Raw genomic sequence first — 16,164 nt, forward strand, 5'->3', positions numbered from 1 at the left:
CAGCCTTTTTTATTTCCCCTTTTTATTTGATGTCATTTCACAGATTCACCAACTAATTTTCATAGATTTCAAACCAAGTCAGCTCACAATTGTGGAAACTTATTGGGAGAGGCCTAAAAGTGACATTGCAACATTATAATTACAAAAACTTGCTATATTGAGAGAAAGGGAAAAAACAACAATTTCACACAATTTCCCTGAAACTTATGTAAAAAGAAGAAGAAAAATTCCATTACCTGCTGGACAAAAACAAACCCCACTGGTTTTTGGCTCAAAACAGTCAGTGCATGGTGGGAATCTGACTATCTGAGCACAGTGACTGACTAGACCAAAACACACATAAAACACAGAGCAGATATTCTACCAGTAAGAAGGTCAGAGGTTTAATCCCCGGCTCTTCAAGGCAAGATACTGAACCCTGCACTTCCCCTGATGCGTCCATTGGAGTGCAACTTACGTTAAAAGTGCTTCAGCATAGAAAGAAATGCTTGTGTGCGTGTGTGAATGAGGCTTGGCATAAGAAAACACTTTGAATGCTGAAATAGAGAAGAAATCCAATATATATGTACCAGTTTGTTTATATAAGTATCAGTTCATAGAGACTGGCCAACAAAGACAAAACTGGATCTCTAAAGATGACAGGTTAGGAAAGAGCCACACTCTGTGCAACAAAGCAGCACCTATGAAGACATTAGAACAAATGTAAGCTCAACGAATGGGATAAAATAATATCGCGGTTTATATGGATTTGTTTTAAAACTTTACAACTACATAAGAAGGCGGGAGGATGGGTGTTGCCGTCACCAAAAAATTATTTTCGGGTGCTCAGCTGAAGACTGTGGTCAATTAGTGTGATACAAGCTACCAAGCACAATGGAAGACTATTGAGGAGAGCATGTTTTCTTCTCCAATACAAGCTGTCTTGATGGATTCGAACATTCGAGAATGTATTGACAAGGTTTGCAACCCCTGGGTGTCATGTACACTTACTGTATGGAGAAAAGTCGTGAAAGAATTTAAATTGGAACGGGATTTGGCTTTATTTAAATGGTATGCATATGACTCTGACTTTGTCCCGAATAAATTGGACTCACATTTTAAAAGTTGGTCTGCTAAAGGGTTATCTACATTCAATAGTTTGATTAAGGATGGGAACTTAATTAGTTTTGACACACTGAAACAGAAATACAATCTAGAAAAACAGGATTTTTATCGATACTTGCAAATAAGACATTATATAAAGACAACAATCGGTGTGATGTCAAACACTAATGTGGAATTGGTAACTCTGTTTAGACAGGCGTATAGTGGGGATGTCGATACAAGACTCATTTCCTTTTTGTATAATTTTCTTATAAATAAGCTTCCCCACTCAACTGACTATGTGAAGATGTTATGGGAAAAGGAGGGAGGGGTGTGTGTTTCAAGGGAGGAATGGTCTCAGATGTGGGAACGGCAATGGAGGAGTACTTCCTCCAGCAGCTGGAGGGAATTTGGATGGAAGTCTATGATAAGGTTCTTTATTACTCCGTGTCAAAAGGCTCATTATGATGCAAATCCTCCTGTGTGCCGGAGAAACTGTGGACACCAACGAGCACATCACACCCATATTATGTGGGATTGTTCTTTGCTACGGACCTACTGGAAAGACATTCATGGTACACTACAAGGCATTTTTGACTGTACATTCCCTTTGGACATGAAGACAATCTTTTTTGGATGTATCACAGCAAAATCTCCAGTGTTAAATTAACACTGGAGAGTGTCTATATGGGTCCACACCTCTGAGTGTTAAATACAACACTGTTGAGTGTTAAATTAACACTTTTGACAGTGTTATATGTTTAAAATTAACCTAGTCAGTTTTGAAGATTAACAATGGCTAACACTGAGCAAGGCTGATTTTCTAACACTGGAATATTTCTAACATTTTGAGTTATTTTCCAGTGTTAGAAAATCAGCACTGCTCAGTGTTAGCCATTGTTAATCTTCAAAACTGACTAGGTTACTTTTAAACATATAACACTGTCAAAAGTGTTAATTTAACACTCAACGGTGTTGTATTTAACACTCAGAGGTGTGGACCCATATAGACACTCTCCAGTGTTAATTTAACACTGGAGATTTTGCAGAATTGGTCTAAAAATGATACATGTCTGTTAAGAGCTTTACTTGTTGCAAGTAAGAAAGGTATAACTAAGAAATGGTCCTTGCAAGATATACTGACTTTGTCAATATGGTGGGAAATTACGCTAGAGATTTATAGGATGGAGGAGGTAACAGCTTATGTCAATGACAGGGTGTGTTGGTTCCATTCGTGTTGGGATAAGTGGGTCTTATATGCCAATACCCATAAGCCGAATCTTCTTTTCAAAGCTTGAAATTACCAACCTAGCTAACTGGTCACTCCCGACTGTTCAGTGTTCCTTTTTTTTTTTTTTTGTTTTGTTTTGTTTTGTTTTTCTCTTGTAAACTGTGTTGATTAATGCCTGTAATCACTTTCGTGAAGTAATAGTTTAGAAATAAAGAATTAAAAAAAAAAGAAAAAAAAGAACAAATGTAAGCTTCCATCCATCCATGTCTTGGAGGCAGCAGCCTAAGCTAGCAAGCCCAGACCTTCTGCCCTCCAGGTACCTCTACCAGCTTATGCAGCCAGCCAAGAGATGTCATCTCTCCAGTGTGTCCTGGATCTGCACCACGGCCTCCTTCATACTTCAAGACTAAAGTGCAACATCTCCTTGGGAAACAAACGTGTGATTGCTATAAAATTAGCAACATTTGTTTATGCATGACAAGAGACAACCAGTGCAACGCATGACAACACTGATACAACTGTGCTGTCATTGCTATTCTGCAGTTCTATTGTATTGTTATTAATTGTTTCTTTGTTAATCTGAAACACATATCACTTCTACATGCAGTCAGCCTGTTACACACGCACAAATGCACACAAAGTGGATGGTCCTAGCTATCTAGCAGATTTTTATCCCTATATAGTATTTTAAACTGAGCTATTCAGAATAAAGCACGTGAAGTAAAACGGGGGGGGGGGGGGGGGGGGGGGCAGATAGTAGGAACAGACTCTTTTACTTCTCTTTTCCCCTGCTTCTCCTGCAATATTCCCAAATATCTAGTCTACTCTCATTTATAAAAAAGGGTGTGAACAAAATATTGGAACTACCTCTTATTGTAATGCAGCTGCAGTGTAATGCAAAGAGAGAAACTAACTATAAAGGGAAGTCCAGACACAGCTGAAATAACCACAGCTGAACAGTTATAACTGTCACAAAGGAGGCTTTATCACAGGCCTGTGGTGTCGGACCACAATCCTTTTAGCTAAGCAGAGCAAACCAACAGGCAATTGAGTGTTAATACTTCAAGTTGGATTCTGTTCCAGTCTTACATTTTGATCCATCCCTCAGCTGTAGTAGTGCTATTCAGTGCAATGTTCAGCAGAATAAAGCTCCCGTGAAAGCAACAATTTTCCTTTAGTAAAAAAGAAATTGGCTAGTATTGCTTGGCACTAAACTGGTCTTTCAGGGGATTAAACTCAATAACTAGAGCCCATTAAAGTGCAGGGATTCAAAGATGGCATGATATTACAAGTTCTTATGCGAAACAGTTTGCCTTATATTATTATTATTGTTGTTGTTGTCATTATTCAGCTTTATTTCCTGTGTTTGTTTTCTATCATGATATATAAATGATGGTTAGACAACTGTATTATAAAATCAAATAACCTGCTACAACATGCAAATCCCCACAGTGTCACTCTTCTCATTCTTCTCATTCAAAATGGAAGGGTACATTAACAAGGGTGATAATTTAGGATAGGAACTCTTTATCTCTTTCAAAGGGACATTTTATCATCAAGGCCTAGGACAGAAACACAGCTGTTGGGAAATTTATGTTTCAGATAAGGACACTTTACATTTGCAGACATACACTCTGTACTGTATATGTCCTACAGCATCCCACGGTGCAGGATTCTGCCTGATAACTGAGAACAGCCTCGTTGCAAATCAGACTTTGTTCATTATTGCACGAATGGAAAGTTGACAAAGTGATTGAACTTATTAAATCACCATGAAAATATGTATGTTGAACCACCACCAGTAAGGTGGCAAGTGTAATTTAAGCGACTTTTATTAAAAATAGCACAGTATTAAGTATGAATCAGGTCAATGGCTCATCACTGCTTGTAGTCATATTTATATCACATCGTGTTTATTGCACATCACATGCTTCACATGCACAGCTTTGGCTCAACCTTGGCTCAGAAGACAAACCATATTTTCTCTAACAGATCAGCTGACCTAAGGACTTCTGATAATGTGTGGATTTCATGAAAGTGTGAGTGTCTTACTGAGTCCTCGATCCACTGAATACATTTGGGTCCATACGTTTTTGGCATGACACAATGTTTGTCGTTTTGTCTGCTTACACCTCCTCAACCAATTTCTAAATCAAAAAATCAAGATGTGACTGAAGTGCTGACTTTCAGCTCAAATTCATGAAGCCGTTTTTTATGCAGTCATCATTTTCAGAGGCTCATAAGCAATTGAACAGTTCACTGACAAGTAGTTTTGTGGTATGGTGAGATGCTGATGCAAGTGAGGGTGGCCATCATTAGGCTGCAAAACTTAAATAAACATATCAGAGAGAGATAGCAAACTCTTTAGTGGCCTGAAAGACAGAAAACTATTAAAGTGGACGAACTCTGAATTACTTTGTTGGTTTCTTTCACATCTAGTCGAGAACACTGTTGAGGAGGTAAGACTATCACTGTCAAAGTCTTCAGTCAAAAGATGCTTTCATGAGTGGAAATACTTGTGGTTTGCAGAGCTGGCTTTTTACTTACTGAAGGCAGTGTGATCCACAAGCAGGCAGTTGCTGACAGAGCATCTCAAGCAAGGAAACACAGCATTTGGTTGTATGTGTGGGTTCTAGACTTCAAGCAGTCAAACAGTCACTTTTGAGCCTCTGATAATGGGGAGTTGTGTATACAAATAGCTGTAACTCTAAAATAAAACCAGAATGTCCTCACGGCATGTGTTTGAAATATGTCTTAACCTATAAGCAGAGTAATATTACTTTAAAAAAAACATTACCATGGAATATTCTTCATGTAAAAAGGCATTTTCCGATAAGACGCGTGTACAGTGGGATGCAACCTTGTTAATAGTTAATAGTCATTATTTTCCTGTATAAATTGTTGGTTGTTAGATTAAAAAGTGTCAGTTAAATATATCATATTTACACACACACAGTGATATTTGAGAAGTGAAATAAAGTTTGTTGGATTTACAGAAAGTGTGCAATAATTGTTTAAACAAAATCAGGCAGGTGCATAAATTTGGTCACTGTTGCCATTTTATTGATTCCAAAACCTTTAGAACTAATTATTGGAACTCAAATTGACCCCTGACCTACATACACAGGTGAATCCAATAATGAGAAAGAGCATTTAAGGGGGTCGATTGTAAGTTTCCCTCCTCTTTTAATTTTCTCTGAAGAGTAGCAACATGGGGGTCTCAAAGCAACTCTCAAATGACCTGAAGACAGCGATTGTTCACCAGCATGGTTTAGGGGAAGGATACAGAAAGCTGTCTCAGAGACTTAAGCTGTCTGTTTTCACATTTAGGAACATATTGAAAAAAATGGAAGACCACAGGCTCAGTTCAAGTTAAGGCTCGAAGTGGCAGACCAAGAAAAATCTCGGATAGACAGAAGCGACGAATGGTGAGAACAGTCAGAGTCAACCCACAGACCAGCACCAAAGACCTACAACATCAACTTGCAGCAGATGGAGTCACTGTGCATTATTCAACCAATCGGCGCGCTTTACACAAGGAGATGCTGTATGCAAGAGTGATGCAGAGGAAGCCCTTTCTCCGCCCACAGCACAAACAGAGCCGCTTGAGGTATGCTAAAGCACATTTGGACAAGCCAGCTTCATTCTGGAATAAGGTGCTGTGGACTGACGAAACTACGATTGAGTTATTTGGGCATAACAAGGGAATGCATGGAGGAAAAAGAACACAGCATTCCAAGAAAAACATCTGCTACCTACAGTAAAATATGGTGGTGGTTCCATCATGCTGTGGGGCTGTGTGGCCAGTGCAGGGACTGGGAATCTTGTCAAAGTTGAGGGACACATGGATTCCACTCAGTATCAGCAGATTCTGGAGACCAATGTCCAGGAATCAGGGACAAAGCTGAAGCTGCGCCGGGGCTGGATATTTCAACAAGACAACGACCTGAAACACTGCTCAAAATCCACTAAGGCATTCATGCAGAGTACAACGTTCTGGAATGGCCATCTCCTACAACCTACAGGAAGTGTTTAGAGGCTGCAATTTCTGCAAAAGGCGGATCTACTAAATATTGATTTCATTTCTTTTTTGTGGTGCCCAAATTTATGCACCTGCCTGATTTTGTTTAAACATTATTGCACACTTTCTGTAAATCCAATAAACTTCATTTCACTTCTCAAATATCACTGTGTGTGTGTCTCCTATATGATATATTTAACTGACATTTTTTATTGTAACAACCAACGATTTATACAGGAAAATAATGACTATTAACAAGGTTGCCCAAACCTTTGCATCCCACTGTATGTGAAAACTCTTCTTTCCAGGAAAGAAAGATGAGTTTTCTTGAATTTTTCTGCAAGAAAATAAAATGACCTTGCTGTTGCTTGTATGTTTAGACAGGCTCCTGTATGCTTTTCCTCTTTCAGTCATTCATTTTTCCCCTGAAAACCTCAAGCAGCCAAAACACCCACGATGCTCCCCTCTTTGGCACATAGCAGGAGTCCCTCACAATGATCTACTATGAGCCCTGTATGTGCACAAGCACTGAACTGCTGGGTGCATGCATGTGTGTAATGAACTGAAAATGTGACTTAAATTAAGTGTTTATGACAGGCTTTTAAAGGATTGTTTCTGTCTGAGAATAGGTTGGAAAAAATTTTTTCTCTTTATAGCACTGACCCTAACGTGGTGATTATTGATTAGAACCTTGATATTCTTGCCTAATAAGTTAATGAAGCCAGGGCAGAAAACACTACCAGCACTCAGAAGCTGAGGGCGACACTTAAATCCATGGTGAGAAAAAGCTTTTGTAGAATGTTAAGTAGGGGGAAAAAAATTCAATAGTCTACAAGTGGTAATTAGCTAATTTTAATCAATCACTAGAGGCCCTTAATTAAGTGCTGTGTATTCATGTGTTTAAAAAAAACCCTCCCAAATACAGGCTGTACCAATCAATGTTACGTATTGGTAGCATGATGTCAGACCAAAGACAAAATCAGGCTTGTAAATAGATTAATTTAAAAAAAATCTTTAAAAATCGTCTTTCAGTTTTAAGGATTCAAGTATACATCCTCCACTAGGCAACAACACATGAAGCATTACACTGGGTTATTATTTATTTAATAAACAGTATGGCAAAAACAGTGTGTGTAAAAACTACAAACAAGTGCAACCTTACATAATATTGGAATTAAGACAGTAAGTAGCTGCAAGGTGCTGTTAATCCAATGCACTTGATCAACTGATCATCAGCAGCTGTTAGTACTAGTCTGTAGCATTTAAGTGTGTGTTAAGGAGGAAAGACATCAGCAAAGACCTTAGATTACCAATTCTTGATGGCCATCTGGGATTGGTTGTGGGGTGATCTCCAAATAATCTGGTCCATCATTCTGCAGTAAGAAAATGATTCACAAGTGGAAAACAAGATAGATGTAATCTTTCCAAGAGCAGGCAACTCACCCCAGAGGACTCATTTCACCTGATAGGAGGCAACCTTTCTGCAAACAGTCCCAGTCTGACCCTGAAAGACTGCAACCACTCTGAGATTATGCTGTCTAATTAATAAATGCAGACAGATTGCCAGCATGTTTCCATCAGTCTGAATGCGTCTTTGTCAGTGAACACAACTCGAGGTTATATCCCAAAGACCAGGAAGGTTGTAATAGTTAAATGTAAATTTCTATCTTTTCCTGTCTACATAGACAGGACGAGATACGTGAACTGCATACAATTAACAGACCTCAACCTGACTGAAACACTGTGGTGGGACCTTAATAGAGCTGTGCATAAATAAATGCAAGAAAACCACAATTAATGGAAGGAGTACAACAGCAAAATCCCTTCACAGTGATGTGAGAGACTGATAAAGTCACACAAAAAACTATCACTTCAAGCAGCTACAGAATCATACAATTTACTTAGTTTTTCACACACATTGATTTTCATTAATCAAATAATGAAACTGTGTAATATTTCACGTGATGTTGCTCATCCTTTGTCTCATTAAATCATTTTAGAACCTGGTAAGGACCAGATAATTTTTAAGAAGCCCTGATATATAAAATCTTCAAAGTGAAAGAGGGGATACTTTCTTTTTGGCCGTCTTGCAGAGCAACTAATGACTGTTGTGCATAATCATGTAGGTAATGCTACTGTACAAGGGACTTATCAAGCTGTATAAAATGCTGGTCCTTCAACGGCAGCATGATAATGGCTGCAATAAATCCCAGAATCTAATGAAGCACCCCCACCCCTCACCCCGAGGTCCTCTCTCAAAATGCAAAAAGTAATTACAGTATTTTTTTGAACGAGTTTAAGTCTCAATAATTAAATTCACACCTGCTGATATGTGTCACAGTGGGGATTTTAAGATCACTGTTCCATTAGGAAGATAATGAGGCTCAAAGAGAAAATGCTTCGCGGGTCTTTGCTTGATTGACAGGTGCCTGTCAATCCCATCTTAAAGATGGCGGTGAGCGTATACCCCAGACGTATGAGAGAAGTGAGGGTGATATCACAGACAGTTCAGCCATATTTCTGTTTTTAGCATTTACAATGTAGACAGTATTTCCAGATCATTTCGTTATTTTTGACATATCAGCACATGATGCACAATCCTTTTAGGATTCGAATCCACCTCCACTGTTAAACCTCCAGCTTCGGTGTGCAACGTTTGTTATGGAGCTGAAGCCACATCGTCCCAGTAGATAAAGTCCAGTGGCTTTATCATCCCATGTTGCAGGTCCCTGTAATATACACGCATTAAATATGTTACATGTCAATTAAATTCATTTCGTTCATATATATACACAGCAAAACAATTCATACAAACATCTCCAGTCATCACAGATTACTTATCTAGATTTTCTTTTTGAAGTAAACTGAAACTAACCGACTGATAAAAACCGACCCATAAATCTTTCAAACCAACAATGCTCTCATGCTCCCAAAGTGGAGTCTAGCTCAACCCAGTTCAACAATACAGCTCACAGAACGATAAATTCTGCAACTTCAGAAAACAGCTAGAAATATGTTTTCCCTTATCCTTACCCCGAAATCTCTTACACAACAGAGTCACTGTAGAATGAAGCCTTTGTGTCTGCTCTCTCTTCTACTGCCTTTTTTTCCCTTCGCACTGCCCTGCAACATTTGTCACGTCCCTGGAGATGTGATGTTGTGAGCAAAAGTTGGAGAAACAGTAAAGGCTGCGCAACAAGGTCCACCCTAAAGCTGAGATTCCTAAACCACTGACATCTTTGCAATTACATCATGTTTTTCCATGTTCTAACATCCTAAAACAAAGGGGGCACACAGCATCTGTAACTGTAAGCCTGACTATTATAGTGCAAGATGCCCCTAAAAAGAAATTTATTGGAGAGAAATTTGAGGATATCCAAGGAATGCTTTGTGAGGAGCATATAATGTGTCGCAATCAAACAGTAGGTATTTACATATACAGTGATTTACAATCTATTCTTCTTTTGCTGCTTCATAAATTTACTTCTGCACCTTACTGTGTGCCTCGGCACCTCTATGGCTCTCCCTCAACATGTTTTAAATAAATAAACTAATGATGATAAGGAGGAGGAGGATAGTAATGCTTCTCTGTGTTGAGGCCACAGCATTCTTGGTGGATTGTACTTTTACTTTACTAGAACTGTCAACCAAGACAGGTGTGACTGACAAGACAGACATTTTTCTAAAGAACAAGAACATGTTGTGTCTCAAAACACGTGCAGTTTGCCAGCTTTGCCAGGTTTAGTTTGATTTAAGTCAACAGGAGGCTGCTCTTTGTAATTTACTGTCATGAGGCTTGGATTTTGTAAATCTCAAAGAATTATGTGCACAGGGTGAAAGACATGTTTTTACTACTTTGCTGTTTTACTGTAGCAACATTACCAGAGTATCTAAATCCAATTAACAACGACATAATAATTCACTAGATCAAAAAGCTTTCAAATAGAAGCCCCTAACACTCATGCAAGCAATAGTGCTTGCAGACTGAATAAATACACAACTGAGCTTTCAACATAGTGTTTTATTGTAAGCAGTAACAGCATTAAGGGTAATTCCTAGATCACTGGAAAGTACCAGCTCACAAACATGTACTTTTTTGAGAAAAGAAAAAAACTATAACCCCGCAGGGTTTTTCCGGTTTCAAAATGGGCCGTTTTTATAATCCTTATAAAAAATGATCAGTCAAGGCTAGTCTGTATTTTGAAAAATCAATGGTTTTTTTTATTATTTCTGTGCAACTGATACACAGTAATGCCCACTATGTAATGGTGAATGAATCCCTAATAAGTAGTTAAAAAAGGAACTGTTATATTTCCTCTGGCTATGCATAAAACGTGTGGGGTTGCCGCAAATTCCTGTATATGAGAAAACCCTGCACAGAATCAAAAACTTCCTGATTTCCTTATCAAAAGAGGTTCATCGGTTCCTGGAAAAAAAAAAGATCCACAGGAAACCAAGTTCAAATCAGTGTTTATGTTTTCTACTTGTCAATTTATATACCTCTTTTAATACAATATAAGTACAGCTAAAAATCTCGTCCTGTTTAACCTTGTAATTCCAGCTGGGCGATCCACATCCTCACGCATGGCTTCTGAATGTTGTGTTATTTGATGAAGACAAATTATGCGCTGTCTGCATCGTGCGCTAAATCTTTGATACCAGAGTTATCTCTGCTTCAGACTTCAGCCAGACATAAAAGCTATCAATACAAATAGGAATCTTTCCAAATATAAAAGCATTATGAGCAGATTACAGTTAATATTGAGTTATTTTCAGCGCGCTCATTTACTCAGTTCTAACGTGGGCGTTGCACAAAAAGATCACTGCTGGAAGCCCTGACAAAATTCTTTCTCTGCTGTGTCATATGGGCGGAGAGCCTGCAGTTATCGAGTTAGCGGGGGCTCTATCTGTCTTCCAGTCTTCTTTGACTTGACCACAGTTGCAATCCTGGAAGGGGTAAGCTACAGTATCTGTGTGTCCGTGTATCCTCCACCCCTGCGACCAAATGCCAAAAGTGTCTGAAGACGGAATTTTCTCTGATCCCGTTTGTTGTGCTGTCTGTTGAAATACCTCCAGCGTAGCAGTTTTGTGTGTGTTTGTATGAGAGGCAAATATGTTAATAACAGTCATACTGTATCTCTGGACCTCTGGACCTTTCACACTGTCACTGTCACTGGTGTTGAAATGTGCCTGTGTTTGTTTACAGTACTGCACAGAGGAGTGAATATAACACAAGTCTCTAATGCAAGCTGAAACTCACACTCTTGTGGCGTAGGCGCTTATCTATTTGACTTCCTTTTTTTTTTTGGTCTGCTGGGTGAAATGCAGACGCGTGCAGAGAGGCCAAATGTGGTGAGGCAGCGTGCATGATAAATGAACTTCACTAGCCGAGTCATACGGGAATGGGAAATAAAAAGCATCCACACACGCCCTACCTGACAGTTTGACCACGGCAGCTTTGTGCTTCTATTGCTGCTCATTAAATCCAACCCGACTCATAATAGCGGCTTGATTCAGCCGGACACTGATGAATAATCGGCCACAGTGGCTGATGCCAACAATTAATGGGACCAATTTCTTTTTGGAAAAACAGCTGTGCTTGACGAAGCGTTAGCTGCTCCATTTATTAATTGGGCGCCATCATTTCCTTATTCCTATTTCTAACTTCTTTCTTCCACTGCTTTCTGCCTCTGCTTCCCTCCCTTCCTGCTGGGGTAGAAGTTGGAAACCTGAATCATGCCGTTCTGCTTGTTGCTGTCGGGCAGAGAAACCAGCGAATCAGTGCAACAGCTCCACTCAGCAGCATAGGGATTTTCACAACACTGAACATCACAATCTCACAACATTATCTGAGGCTATAGTGGGAAATGGCTTAGCGCTTAAACTGTCTGTGCTTCTGAGCCAACTGACACTGACTGGCAGAAATGTTGGGCCAACAGAGTTAAAATACTGCTTAGCACATCCAGAGTTATGACTGAATTACAAAAGAGGAAAATGTTTTTTTTAAACAAACAAAAAACTTTTTTTTTTTTTTAGCTCGGACTGAAGAAATAATTCAAACTGGGAAACTAATTACGCTGTGTGAAAAAAAAATTGTTATGCATACAAAATAGCTCAATTTTCCACTACTACACCCATTCTGCTTGTGGTGTGACTGACAGCTGAGGAGAAAATGACACCTACACTTGTGGCTGCAGAGTGCCGAGGAAGTTGTCAATGCGTTCCTGTGGCACGTCCCCGTCTAGCTGAGCCAGGTAAGTGTAGAGCCTGACAAAGGTGTCGAACGGGATCTTTGCGGCACCACCCGTCTCATCCTCTGTTAGGATCTCGCAGGCAAACTTAAGCGAACTGATAAGAGTCTGAGGATTTGTGTTGCCACAAAAACAAAGAATTAGTTTGCTGTTGCATCGCATTTAAGCAAGACACACTGCAAATATACTTGCATGCACACACTGTAACTCAGACAGCTAAATCTAAGTAGCATAAGAGTGCCCTCGTGTGGTTAAAGTGTTCAAGAGCCTTGAAAACAGGAGTAGAATTCTACCCAAATTACTAACACTGAGCACATAATGCTGTTAATGCTTAGCTGCATTTGCTTTCCTAGACACCAACTTATCTTCTGTAAAGTTCTTCATGCTTAAATAAATTCTCTTTGATCTGTCACTACTGCTCTATCTGAATCTGTGAAGCCAAAAAAAGTATCATTGGCTTAACAGCGAAGCAAAGATTCAAGTAGTTGCTGAAGGATTTATCCAGTCACTCTTTTTTGGAGCCAGGGGACCCCGATGATGGAGACTGCATTGCAAATTCCTGGATCTAACATTAACACCTGGAGACTAGAGTGTGCTGCTGGAGGATCTCCAGCTGTGCTTGGCCTCGCACCAGGTTTTTAAGGCTCAAAGGAAGAAGTATATAAAGTTGTATTTGCATTTATAGCCAGGATTGTGAACACCTCACCCCTCCAAGAGCGCTGCAGCCCAGGGCAAAAAACTCCATCCAGTCAATATCTGAGCCAAAGCTGCCCAGCGACAGCAGGGTCTCCAGCTGAGCCACAGGTAGACACAAGCCCTTCCACTTCGCCTGCAGTTCCTCTTTGCTACAGGTTGTCTTGGGCGACAGCTATGATTTGATGATAAAAAAAAATGGGGGGTTAGGAGACTTTAGGGGGGGAAATCTAGTTATTCACTTTCTAGATAAAATCTGAAATGAGTCCTATTTCCACAAATCAACAACAAGGTTGGATATGGAGAATCTGGTGGCTCTATTTACTTACAATCTCTTTTTTCTCTAGACTTTTATATGTGGACAGCCAGGGCATAAATAACCGCAAATACTGATGCACAGTAATCCAAATAAAAAGTAGATTTGAGCAGGATATAAACACTAATAATAATCTCTCAAATAATGGCACAGATCTGCATTTGTTTTGCATTCAGATTTTCTGGATTTCTTTCAGACTTTCTACTATCAATGCAGTTTAAAATGTTACAAAATGAATAACTCGAGACAACAAAAGAGCAGCACTCTCACAAGATTTATGCTGCCGCTTAAGTGCTAGCTTTTAAGGAAATATTAATTATTCATTTCTTTTAATGAATCCGCCACACCGAGATGCCAGTAAACAGCCCAGGTGAGATAAAATGGATTTAAGACAATATGAAACTTTAATGACCCACACGGGAAACATCACTGCTATATGGAGACACACACATAAAAACACGCATAAAAGAATAGAAGAGTAATCAAAGTTGGACATTAAACTCAATGGAAGTTATAATTATACCCATAAAAGCAAAACAGTAAATGACGAAACGCAAATATGTGATAAAGTAAATGCATTTATTTCTTTCAAAAGCAACAGTGAGAATAAAAATTTTATTTGTGCGACAACTTCTACAGGTTATGAGCCTGCTGTTGAGAAACTACCTGTTTGTGGAGGATCTTCAGAAGACCTGGAGTCAGCCCAGTGTCCGTCTTCTGGGTGGCAACATTTAATTCCAGCCTGTCCTTAACAGGCAGACACTCTCCTTTAGACAGAGCACTGAAGTATCTGGAAGAGGACACAGTCATAATAATTAGCAAAGAATTCTTAAACACTGTGTTTAGCATCACCATTCTCAGAAATTCATCTGCCCCCAAGCTTCCTAAGTATACCATTCAAATATACCATTTGCTTTTCTTTGTGAGAGGTTTTAAAGGCATGCTGTGGCATATTTCACTTCATTATTAGAAAAGAAAAAATATAACTTTCCATGCATTTACTGACTTTCAGGATCTCTGAAAGGGAACAGAGCCAAGTATTACTTTAATAACATAAACATCTCATCACCCAGGAGGCGCTCGATTTGTTTTTTCGCTTCACTGTATGACTCACTTTATTGTCTATTGCTATAAACAAAGCCAAGCTACATTGGTCAATAAAAAAGAAGAGGATGCTGAGAGTCCTTAGAGGTAGGAAATAAAAGGTAAAAGAAAATAAATTGAATATTTCCATATCATCGAGTGCTTTTAGCATGGTTTTTCTTTATTCGAGACAGTAAGATAGTTTAACTGCTGCACTAACATGAAAGCCCTTGGGATCTAATTACAGCTAGTCAATGCAACGATAAGACACGCACAGGTGAAAGGGACCTGCCTTTCCCTACAGTGATGTAGCCTGGAGACATGGTTTATGCTCCTGTTTGTGAGAATTAAACTGGAATAAAACACAATCACACACATCTCTACTCTTAACCTGAACCTTCATTGACAGACATTAAGACTTACGCTGTAGACCACTGCAACAAATCCTTGGGCTGTGTTCGGATGGCTGCCTTAGTAAAGTCTTTAAGGATGTCTGGCAGCTCGGGAGGGATGTTGATTTGCTGGGCACAGTAGAATGTGTCTGGAAGAGGCATGGCTGTAATATAAACAATGCAATAATGTCCAATTAGTTGAAAAGAAATAGAATCCAATAGAAAATTAAAAACTACAATAAAAATCACCTGCACTGACAAAAAAAACATAATTAATATAAAGACTGCATTCTGGTGCTTCAAATTTGTCTGTGCTAGCCATGGGAGTTTGACAGGAATATAGACATATGATTATGAATACAGTGTGTTTCAAAGAAGTAAGTTTAAAATTTGCATATACACTCTCATCTGGTACCGTTTTTTTTTTACCGATTCAACTTAATAAATTAATACTAATTTCTAGTCCACCAAACATTTTCTCCCAATTGTCCCTCTCCTTTGTTCAACTACATAATTATAGTATGTTCACCGACATTAATCCACTGTATGGTACTTGCTTTAAAAACTGTAGCCTGTTACCTGGACTGATGAACAGAAAGTCACCGGAAGACGCCCCTGAAATATGAGTTGCTAGCCTAAGTAATGATTATTTATGCCTAGCAGTTCATGGGAGTGTTGTAGCGTCGTCGCATAGCAACGGCGTCTTCTTCTTCTTCTCCCTGTGGTATTAGAAACCCCACGGGAAGAGCACTACCGCCCCCTCTGCTGAAAACACTGTTCCTGGTACATGCTCAATCATCCAGCTAAGGAAATCCCAGAAAGTTGATTCTGTTCATGTGGAGGCAGCGTTATCTGTCTGACGAAAATAACATGACACCCATGGAGAACACTGACATAAATCTCAATACTCAGTCAGAAATATTCCTCCAGTGAAAACAAACTGGTGCACAAAACACCACTTTCAAAACTTTTTACTTAAATAAGAGCTAGAATCAGTAGCACCAGTGGCCCGTTCTATGCTGTATAATGGTTTGGGGCACTATAAGACAGTACTGTAGTAATATTTCTAATACAGTGACTTTGATGGGGCAGCC

General features: G+C 39.2%; 1 protein-coding gene across 2 annotated transcripts; it reads right to left on the minus strand.

The window, feature by feature from the left end:
* Positions 1–8,628: 8,628 nt before the first annotated feature.
* On the minus strand, positions 8,629–15,786 carry ropn1l (rhophilin associated tail protein 1-like). 2 transcript variants are annotated; one of them, XM_086305989.1, is made up of 6 exons: positions 15,650–15,786; positions 15,102–15,234; positions 14,262–14,385; positions 13,293–13,454; positions 12,519–12,694; positions 8,629–9,064 (listed from the first exon to the last, which is right to left on the minus strand). In XM_086305989.1, the coding sequence occupies exons 2-6, from the start codon at positions 15,230–15,232 to the stop codon at positions 8,995–8,997; spliced, it is 663 nt and encodes a 220-aa protein (XP_086162115.1). In that variant the 5' UTR covers positions 15,233–15,234; positions 15,650–15,786; the 3' UTR covers positions 8,629–8,994. The 2 variants fall into 2 exon arrangements, with proteins under 2 accessions (XP_086162115.1, XP_086162113.1); XM_086305987.1 differs by lacking the exon at positions 8,629–9,064 and adding an exon at positions 11,917–12,089.
* Between the last annotated feature and the right edge of the window lie 378 nt (positions 15,787–16,164).

Source organism: Aulonocara sp. 'chitande type north' Nkhata Bay, linkage group LG9 (assembly GCF_057382095.1).
Source record: "Aulonocara sp. 'chitande type north' Nkhata Bay isolate Kocher_YH1m ecotype deep benthic linkage group LG9, A_spYH_male_GT1.1, whole genome shotgun sequence".
NCBI lineage: Eukaryota > Metazoa > Chordata > Actinopteri > Cichliformes > Cichlidae > Aulonocara > Aulonocara sp. 'chitande type north' Nkhata Bay.

Coding starts and splice junctions, on each gene's coding strand:
- ropn1l (XM_086305987.1), bottom strand. CDS start 15,232: ATGCCTCTTCCAGACACATTCTACTGTGCCCAGCAAATCAACATCCCT. Junction 13,455..14,261: donor TGAAGATCCTCCACAAACAG/GTAGTTTCTCAA, acceptor ATCAAATCATAG/CTGTCGCCCAAGACAACCTG. Junction 12,695..13,292: donor GCTGCAGCGCTCTTGGAGGG/GTGAGGTGTTCA, acceptor ACAAATCCTCAG/ACTCTTATCAGTTCGCTTAA.